At 37.8% G+C, this 11,070-nt stretch overlaps 1 protein-coding gene across 1 annotated transcript; it reads right to left on the minus strand.

Moving 5' to 3' along the window:
• Positions 1-472: 472 nt before the first annotated feature.
• Positions 473-4,344, minus strand: LOC121787395 (probable methyltransferase PMT27). Its single transcript, XM_042186104.1, has 8 exons — positions 2,777-4,344; positions 2,545-2,694; positions 2,184-2,454; positions 1,981-2,091; positions 1,707-1,881; positions 1,346-1,618; positions 1,040-1,234; positions 473-962 (listed from the first exon to the last, which is right to left on the minus strand). Exons 1-8 carry the CDS (start codon positions 4,142-4,144, stop codon positions 746-748), a joined length of 2,760 nt encoding a protein of 919 aa, XP_042042038.1. The 5' UTR covers positions 4,145-4,344; the 3' UTR covers positions 473-745.
• Positions 4,345-11,070: the final 6,726 nt, after the last annotated feature.

Here is an 11,070-nt window from a genome sequence, read left to right on the forward strand (position 1 = left end):
AAAAGCGCAGAGGAGAAGGAGAAGACGCCGGAAAAGTCAACCCCCGCCGTTCCGCCGCCGGAGAAGCCGTTGCCGGGGGATTGCTGCGGCAGCGGATGCGTGAGGTGCGTGTGGGATGTATACTATGAGGAGCTGGAGGATTACAACAAGCTTCAGAAGGCGGATTCTTAGATTTCGTGACAGGTTCGCTGTATGCAATCGCTGGATTAGTGTTGATTAGATTTGTTTTCCGAATTTTTTGATTGAATGGTGAGAGTCTGGTTTTGAATGTTTTGGAGATTGCTATGGGATTCAAATCCCTAATTATAATGACCAAAAATTGGTTTGGAGTTCATTTCTAGTTTGCGACACCGAGTTTAATTCAATTCAATTTAGGAGTTCTTCGTTTATCAAGAGAATCTAAGTTATTTGGATGCCTTCTACTTAAAAGTTGCAGAATCAATATAGAACTAAAATTGGTCATGAAGCACAAGTCGATTAACGGCTCTTCTCTTCAAGGTGAAACATATAATAAAGTTTTGGAATTGTATCATAAAAAAATAGCATGTTAAACCTGTCTCAAAATTTATGAATATAAACCTCACTGATTTTGTGGTGTTTTGATTGATGATTCAGAGAGCACTACCCCTTAGAATGAAAAGATTTAGGCCCACAGTTGTATTGGGATCTTTTCCTCAGTGGGAGGTTCCTGCCCCCTCTAGATTCTCTGCTGCCGTGGTATCTTTGATGCTATTCTTTCTCCCAATTAAGATGAATCTGCAAAAGTAGTTGGCCGCCATTCGGATTTCTGAGCACTGAGTATCCCTTCTTGGTTCTTTGAATGGTTTAGGAAGACTTCCCAATGGAGGGACTTGAGAAAGTCTACTACTTCTGCAACTGTGCTAGATTCATCGCGCATGATCAATTTGCCTCCTGGTCTAAGTATTCTGTCGATCTCTGCCATGACAAACTCCAGTTTACACCTATAAATGGCTCCATCGTTCAGTATTGTTAGCCTGCATAAATAGAAATGCAAACTGCTAGGATGAATTAGAAGTACCTCTTTTTGAGATTTGAGAAAAGATGATTTGCATGTAGGAGGTCATAGGTCCTGGGATATGAGCTGAATGATTCACACCAATCATGATATATCCCAAAAAGGCCTCGTTCGTATATTATGGGAAGTGTATCTGGAGAATCTACATTCACCACATTCAAAACCCACATGTTTTGGTCCTTCAGTGCTGCAGCAAATCTGCAAGCCATTTTTTCTTGGTCAGTTTTTCCATGTTGATCCTTCAATACAAATATTATAGCCTTAGAATATTTTGAATTTTGTGTGAAGCAGCTATATTTAATTATTTACCCTCCGTAGACTGCTCTCAAGTCCATCACATTTCTTACTTCGGACCATTTAATTCCCAAATCATTCATGTACATGGTGCTGACCACCGTTTTCCAGTGTTCATAGTCTGATACAAAGTCATCTGGTGCTGGTTTTCCATAAATTCCCATCGTAGATTTGTTAAGCCAGTATGGTGGTGTCTGCAGTCGCTCAGGCCACTCTTCTGGCCATTGCGAGCCTCTCTCGTTTTCTTGGGTAGGTATCTGGTGCATGCATGACTGCAAAGGTATGTACCTGAAAAATATCATTCTACTTGCAATCAAACTCCATTATTATTTTTTTAGTAAATGTATATGGATATCAGTTTATTTTTTCTACTCACCATGCTGCATTAGGGTCGTCATCAGTTTTGCACACCAAGGGTTCCTTTTGCTTTCTGCGATTATAGCAATCATTTGAGTCTGGTTTCTGGTAGATAGCAGCACCAATAGAATTAATTTTGTCCTTTTTTATTGTTATGAGCTCCCAACACATGGATACTGTTAGGCGAGACATTTCTACATGGGAAAAAAGATCATAATTGAATATGATTCATGAGAATATGTTTTGAAGTTTGTAACTTGTAAGTGCATCCTAATTTATGATAGCAAATCTACCTTTCCATATCTGTACATCTTCTTCTAGCTTTTGGTACACTGGAGTTGCTGACCACACAAAGTACCCTCCAGGGCGTAGTACTCTGTTTAACTCCAGTAGTAGAGAACCACCTTCAGTTAGATACCAACTATTAAGCAATGACTGGAGCATAATAAAGAATTATTGTGTAAAAAAGAAATAACAAGCATAGTTGAAAATTAACCATCCATGTGCCAAGGGACTCTGCAACGTGCACAATGTACAACGTCAAATACTCTACTAGGAAATGGCAATCTCTGAGATCCCATGACTGCAGATATTGCTGGTATACCCCTTTCAAGGGCAAATTGAACTTGGGCCTCATGTTCATCTTTTGGGGCAAAAGACATTGTAAGAACATCTCTGTCAAACAGATAGCCCCCAAAGCTGGCTACTCCACAGCCGACATCCAACACTACGCGGCTGTGTTTTCCCCATGCAATATCAGGCACTGCCTATACAACATTGTGTATATCAGTTTCATTATGATTAATCATTACTTTTTAAGTTGCATGACGTTTATGATAGTTCATGAAATCTATTACCTCCTGTATAAAATCAATGTAATGCAGGGCTCCGTGAATAAATTGAGTTCCACCTCCTGGGAAAGTGAGGAACTCCCCAGTCACCTTTACCCAGTTCTGATGCCCCTTGTATTCTGCCAGTGATGTGTGAGGTATATTGTTGTACCATATCTGCATCAATTATACTTCCAAAATGAGGAGCAATAGCAGAGACGATTTCATTATTTTTTATTGTTGTTTAGATGATCATTACCTTATCTCTACTTTGAGGCCAGTCGATCCTTCTCTTATACCCCTTTGGCAGGGGAACCAAGCAAGTAGGAGCGTCGGTTGGGCAATGCCTCTCGCGATGCTCATGGTGCGCCCTGCTGTGTATGTTTGCTACAACTTTCTCATTGTCCAAACAAGGTATGTAGTCTGCACCTGCTGTTACATTGCACAGCAGCCATGTGTATCCATGGTTGCTATTATCTTTGCCATTTGGTCCTCCGTTTCGTCTCTCCTTTTGGTTTTCAGACTGGTTTGCTTGAGTAGTCCAAGAGTTCTTCGACTCAGTAGATTCTTTGGGTATCTCAATGCTGTCTTCACTTGAAGTTGAAGCCTCATTATTCTTGTTGGAGGTCTCTTCATTCATTTTCTCGCTTAGTGGTTTTACCTTGTCCGTTTCTTCATCCAAAGAATCATGCTTATCTTCTTCAGATGTTGTCTGTGCTTTAGCCTTATCTGTTTCCTCGGAACTACTGCCATCTTGATGCAAATGTATGGGCGCCTCGTCGTGTTGGGTTTGGGCATGACTTGTTGCTCCATTAGGATCTGTCGACTTTGCTTCTTTGCCTTCTTGTTGCTTCTGTTCTTCTTCTCCCTGTTGATGTTCGTCTATTCGCCTCTGTTGATCTTCATCTGTTATTTCATTCCCTGCGGTGTTTGAACCTTGAGATTCAGATTCACCTTCAGCACCGTGGTTCCCATCATCAGTTTCCATTTTGGTTTCTGAACTTGGATTTTCTTGTATTATCTCTTCTTTTTGAGTCATGGAACTTTCTCCGGAGGCTTGATTCTCGATCGCTGCTTGCTTCTCTTGCTCCTCCACGACATCGTTGCCATCCCGTGATTCTTTGGTGTCCTGATGATCCGCCTGATCAGTGACGACGGCTTCATCACCCGTCTGCGTCTCGTCATTTTCAATCTTCGTCTCAGGTTCGATCACCACTTCTTCATTACCTTCAACCTTCGCCTCCGGTTCAATCACTGCAGCTTCATGATTTTCAGCCTTCGTCTCTGGTTCGGTCACTGCTACTTCGTCATTTTGAACCTTCGTCTCTGTCTCTGGCTCGATCACTGCTGCTTCATCGCTTTCAACCCTGGTCTCTGGCTCGTTCTGGCGAGTTTGTGGGAGCGCGCTGGAGTGATGGTGAGTATGGCCGATGGAGGATAAACGCGTGGGAGTTTTTTCCGGGTTGGATGGCGCGGTGGGCTGGTGCGGCGGTGCTAAGGAATGGAAGGTGAGGATGAGCCATAAACCTAAAACAGATAATCCAACAAAGGCTACGATTGAGGATGCAGCTGAATAACTAGATGTAGCTGAGGGTCGTTTTGTGCCGCGAGCTTTCACTAAGGCCATGGTGCCTGTGTAAATCAGAGAGTGATGAATGGAAACGTTGAGAAAAGTTAGTTTGATTTGTGGAGGAATGTTTGTGTTCTCAGAAAGAATGCTCCAAGATCCACTAGAGTAGGACTAGGAAATTCGTTATACTTTCCATGCAAAATATCACACAAAATGAATATTTTCACAGAATTATATTATTTATTTTTTAAATTACTTTGTTACCCATGTTCCTATTCACTTTATCTATACTACACATTAGCTCATAAATCAATAATATCAAACATTATAGTCAACAATTTAAAAATTCAAAATGAATACTCCTACAACGAAAACACCCCAAAGCAAACTCGACCAATTCTCCTCCCCTAATTAAATAAAACCCAACTCTATGGCCATGTTTGGTTGGCGGGAAAGTAAAGTTGGCAAGGAAAATGATTTCTGGGAAAATGAATCCCGGGAATATGATTTCTAATAACTTTACTTTCCCGTGTTTGGAAAATATCAAGATTTGAAAGTATATATTTGATTTAAACAATAAACTAAAAATATACTTATCATTTTTTATTTATAAAAAATAATAATACATATTATTTAATAAATTATTAATTACAATGATAATAATTATATTATTTTATTTATTATTACGATGGATAGTTTAAATATGGATTATACATCATAATATATAATAATATAATAATAAATAAGATTATTATTATTATTATTATCATTATATTTACTTAATTTTTAATTGAATAAATTTTATAATTTAAAATTTCACTACAATTTTATTGTTAATTACTAATTTATAAATTAATAATTATTATATTATTATATAATTATAATTATATTTAATTATTTAATAAATTATTATTATTATTATTATTATGATAATAAAAATAAAAATAATATTAATAATATAGTTATAATTATGATAATTTGAATTATAGTTATTTATTATCCTGAAATTAAGTATGGTTTATACTTTTAAATTATTTTTAAAACATTGTAATAAATAATAACAATAATGATGATGATGATGATGATGATGATAATAATAATAATAATAATAATAATAATAATAATAATAATAATAATAATAATAATAATAATAATAAATTGTACTATATTGCATTAAATATGTAAGAACCCTAAAACTGGGAAAAAGAATACCTAAGAAAAGTTAGGATTCAGAATTCTGGAAAGTTGTACTAACTTTCCTTGTTTCAGGATTTTGATTACTTTCCCAGTTTGATTAAAAACGAAAACAAACACATGAATTTAAAATTTAAGGAATCAGATTACTTTCCCGGACAGAATCCTGGCAACCAAACATGGCCTATAATTAATAATATTATGTGGCATGTTCAATAAATTGACATAATTAGCCCATTCTCTCCCATAATATTAAACCCAAAGTTTTAATTAAGCTCATGCTCAAATATCCCAAAATATATAAATAAAATCACACTCCAAATTAAAAACACTAGTGTTATTCTTCATTCTTCTACTTCTTCAAAAAAATTAGACTTCAATGCAATTCTCAACATTTTTTTAATATTTGTGAACTCTACAAACGCAGATACGCATTTTTACTGATCAAAAGTCCACAAATTTACGTTTTTTGCGTTATGCATTGGTATAGGATTAGATGAATTATTTTAATGCAAAATTTGTTTTAGGCATCTATAGAAGATGATGGAAGGCCAAAACGTGACATCATTTAATATAATTAGAATGACGTGATATCTTCCAAGGTTGTAGAGTAAATTACTTCAAAAAACAAACACGAGACATGAATGTGATTTTGTTGGGGGGGGGCACCGCTATCGCATTATGGTTTACTCAAATAAATGTATTGATTTTGAAATCAACGTATTGATGAAATGTAGGGGTGAGCAAAAAAACCGGAAACCGAATATCCGAACCGAACCAAACCGAAAATTTAAAATTCGGTTCGGTTTTTTCGATTTTTCGGTTCGGTTCGGTTTTAAAAATAAAAGAATTTCGGTTTTTCAGTTCGATTCGGTTCGGGCGAAGGAAAAAACCGAAAAACCGAAAATCCGAATTATATATATATTCTATTAATTTAATATATTATATTATATATAATATATACATTCTTTTAATATATTCTACTATATAATATATATTATATGTATTATTAATTTTATATTATATATAAATATTCTATTAGTATATATAAAATAAAATAAAATACACATATATAAATATATATTTATATTATATTTATTTATTTTTTAGGTTTTTCGGTTTTTTTCGGGTTTTCGGTTTTGTTCGGGTTTTTCGGTTTTTTAAGTTTGGTTTTCGGTTTCGGTTTTTTGGTTTTTCGGGTTCGGTTCGGTTTGGATTTTGAACTAAATTCAGTTTTTCGGTTTTGGCAAAAAACCGAACCGAAACCCGAATGCACACCCCTAATGAAATGTGTGCATGTTATCCCATAAAAAGTATCTTCCAATTATACTAATGATCTTTTGAAATCAACGTATTGATGAAATGTGTACATGTTATTATCCCATAAAAGTATCTTCCAATTATACTACTATCATTTTACTAATTAATACTCCATTGCAAAAAATATATTTTACAAAATTTGATTTTATTTGTTTCATATAAGGGCAAAGTAATACTATGATTTAGACTATATTTATGTATCATAGATACCTATAATATTTACATTGTCTCACAATCTTTAATTTTCCTTTTAATTTATGTTAAAAATCCACTATCTATTTATTATTTGTATAAAAGTGCACACAGTTACGAATTTGGTTATACTTACAAAATTTATGAGATGTCGGTCCCTAATCAAAGTTGGGCTCAATTATGATATTTCTCACTAACTTTAAAAATGGTCTAAAATATTACAAACTTTTTTTTTGTGTGTGTTATTTTTCAACCCGACCTGGATAAGATATTCTCAGCAAAAACTTATTCTACATGGGCAATTGTGAGATGCTTGTGATATTTTGGACCACTTTAAAGTTCAACGCAAGTAGGATAAAAGCCACGTAAAAAGTCATGCTGATTTAGTTGTGCCAAGCAGGATTAAAAAAAGATACATATGTTAGTTTGATATGGTGAATATTGACCCGCCAAACGAAATGCAAAGTTCGTGGAGTAATATTTTAGACCATTTTTCAACTTCGTGGAAAATACCAGAATTTGGCCAATATTCAGTGTTTCAGAGACCAATATCCCAAAATTTATCTGTTTATTTTAATTTTGAAAGTTTGTGGTTTTTAAACTACTTTTAAAGATCGTCAAAAATATCAAACTTCTCCGAAAATTATATTTTTGAAAGACTAGTATTCCTTTTTAAAATGAGTATTGCTAAAATATATGAAAGTACGTATAGTAGTAAATCATACTATCCTTTAAATAGGCAATTAGCCACTCGTGAGTCGTGAAGCATGATTCATATGGTGAAAATGAGTGTTGTGATTGCACTAAACTAGAGTTTCACCAGTTCTACACTATCACTAATTAGGCCATCCGTAATGTTATCTCTTATCTGTCTCGTAATCATTTCATCTCTTCACTATTCATGAGTCTCACTGTACTTTTCATCCCATCTCTTAACTAAGAGACATCACCTGCAACCCTTCATCTCTTAACCATCTCTTAACCATCTCATCCCTGAACTATTCATTCAATTTCCTTTTTTATTTTTATTTCCAACAAATTCAATTAATAAAAACACACTTCATTAAATAACATAAAATTACAACTTAAAATAAAAAAAACACATAATTAAAATCCTAAAAAATTAAAAATTACATAATTTAAAATACAATTTAATAGAAATTATAAAAACTAATCCGCCGGCGAATCATCCCCCGAAGGCGGTGGCGGTGCACTCAAGCTACCTGGAGGCGGAATACCAATTTGTCTTACCATAAACTCAATTCCGGCAAGATGGGCTTGATATTGGGGAGGCATCATGCGGGAAGTGTCAGCCATCGTGGCGGTCAAGTACATGGACAATAGGGTGTTCGAGCCCGAGACCGAGCCCGAGCCCGCTTGGCTTGATTCGCCTCGGCCCCTCCTCCCTCTAGCCGCCTTCGCCGCCTTGATCCCTTGCGGCCGACGGCACCCCCGGGAGGACCCCCTGCATCGGTGGTCGTGCCCTCAACCTCTTGTGAGACAAACTCTTGTGAGGCGTTGCCTGACCCGCCTAGGGTTGGAACGGTATACCCGCCGAAATGGTCATACCGCATATCGTATCGTACCGTGCGGTATGACCAAAAACCATACATTTATCGTACCGCTTTTGTCGGTATACCAAAATTTAGATATCGTTACCGTACCGTGATTTCGGTATACCTCAATATGCGGTATACCGCGGTATACCGTGATTTCCGGTATATACCGCAATTGTGGTATATATCGTATTTGCGGTATAACGCGGTATACCGTGGTATATACAAAATGCATACCTTTACCGTACCTAAAACTGTCGGTACGGTATGATACCGTACCGAAAACGTAAGGTATACTGAAAATTCAGTATTTTAAGTATTTTTTCGGTACGGTATGTGCGGTATTTCGGTATTTCGGTATATTTTCCCAGCCCTAGACCCGCCCTCACTAGACGAGTATTGGCCACCCGCCGTGTGCTTCGTGCGTTTCGAGCTCGAGCCCGTGCTGGACTGGACACCGCCAGCCCACCTTTCAACGTCTCTGACCGCCTCCCAAACATCGACATGTTTGAATTCTTTGCAGTTGTCGTCAAAAAAGACTCGCAAAGCCGCTCTCAGAATGTCGGCTCCACTGGTTCCGCTTTGGTAATTCGCCGCTTCATTCTTGTAGATTCTGCAAAAATTTTTGACATCTCTGTCGACTCGGTCAAAATGACTGCGGAGCGTCTTCATGGTGCGGTGGCGGCCCCCTTCGGCTTGTTCTCATTGTAGGCGTCGGTGGCCTTTTCCAAAAACACTTGCGGGTTTGTTGATTCCCGACGATGGGATCGTACGAGACGCTGACCCAAGTGTTGAACAGAGTCATTGTCTCGTTGCGGCTGTATGGATGACGGCCGATATCCTCCTCCTCCGTGTTCTCCTCCTCCTCTTCCTCTTCCTCCACGGCGTTGAATGCGCCACCACCGGAGCTTCCACCGCCTCGTGCTCCTTCCGGAGTGGGTTCATCTAGAAAATTCTCCCTAATTTGGGATAATCCCTGCGAATAACTCGGGGCGGAGGGACGAGCGTATGCATCCACATCAAAATGGGGTGGTTGGTACGCCGCCGGCGTCGACGAGCCTTTGGTGCCCGGCGTCGACGAACCGGAACTACCCAAGACATTGTACATGCCCCCCAGTCGCCAAATGTGTTCAAGTCATAGCCGCCGGAGCCGCCAGAGTTTCAATCGCCGGACATTTTGAGATGAAAATTGGAGAGGTGAGAGGAAATAGAGATGATTTGAGAAGAATAGATGTGTGTTTGTGTGTATAATGGGGATGAAAGAGGAGTATTAATAGAGTAAAAAAAGAAAATAAAATAAAATAAATACTGTTGAACGGTAAAAAATGGTAACATTACCGTTTTAATTTTTTTTTATTAAAATCGAATTTAAAAAAAATATTTATTGCGTCAGCGTGATGACGCCCGCTCGCGGGCCGGCGAGTGGGCGTCACGCCTAGCGCCAGCGCGTGCCACGTGGCACTGACGCGTGGCGAGACGTCTCACCAGCCCACCCTTCGGGACGAGACGCCCGCCGAGACGAGACCGAGATAGAGACAACAACGAGACGCGTTGCAGATTGCCTTAGAAGTTACCATGAGTATATGTACAAATGTTAGCAACCATATATCTCAATTACTTGCTTCATTTAAAAGCGTTGTATAGTTAGGTCAAGAACCTTCCAAAAATTAAAGATGAGATTAAAACCTCAAATTTGACCTAATTATTCATCTATCGGTATAGTTAGCTACAATCTACTTGATTAATTTAGGCTCATAGATTAATTAATTAATTAATTACACTGACCAAATAATTAATTGTTCAAAATTATTGAACTTTGCCCGTACCTACAATAACAGTAACAATCAGTCGACCAAAAAACAAAGCGAAATTGTGTGTTTATGTTTAATATATTTAGGGATAGGGATAATAGTAACAATTACAAAGTAGGATAATATAATATACAAACATTAGATAGGGAGCATGTAGCATTGCATCTTCTTCATTGATCTTGCTTCAATGCTCGGAATTTTTTAGTGGTAATGTTTGTGAAAACGTATTTTTGATTGTCCGAAGATTTTTTTTTATTAATCAAAATGCTCGAGCCTTAAAGTAAAGCGAAATTCGGAAAAGCAAAACTAAGGGAACAAATACCACCCAAATAGAGCAGGTAGGAGAAAGCCAACAAGATTAAAAGGAGCAGCAAACATACTTCCAGACCAAGCCACAAAAAGCATACCAACTGACCTTGGACTGTCATGAAATTGCTTGTCCCTCGAATCCACACAAATCAGCTATGCCGGGAGTCAGGCCCGTCCCTTGGCCCGTGCGGCCTGTGCGACCGCACAAGGCCCCCAATTTTCAGGGGCCTCTGAAATATTTCAGCCCATATACATGTATTCCTATTTTTTCAGCCCAACAAAGCTATTTCTCTTGTATAGCAACGCCCAGGCCTTTTTCTAGCACCGTAACTCCAATTCTGATCGGTTTCTTTTCCCGATCGTAGACCTGGGAGCCGCCTGTTCGTGTTCGGTGTTCCTCATCGACAAACGCCGCAACAGGGACCAGCTCACCAGATTGCATATGAGAACATCGTCGAAGATTTCATTTCAAAGAACACCAAAAGAATGATGTTGTTCAAGTAAAGACTATGCAATCGAGATTCGAAATGGTATATTTCTTTAATTATCATATAGCTTTAAAATGCATTGTCTTTTTTTCTATAGTGGTAGGCCTCATTTT

The sequence above is a fragment of the Salvia splendens genome, chromosome 22 (genome assembly GCF_004379255.2).
Source record: "Salvia splendens isolate huo1 chromosome 22, SspV2, whole genome shotgun sequence".
Classification (NCBI taxonomy): domain Eukaryota; kingdom Viridiplantae; phylum Streptophyta; class Magnoliopsida; order Lamiales; family Lamiaceae; genus Salvia; species Salvia splendens.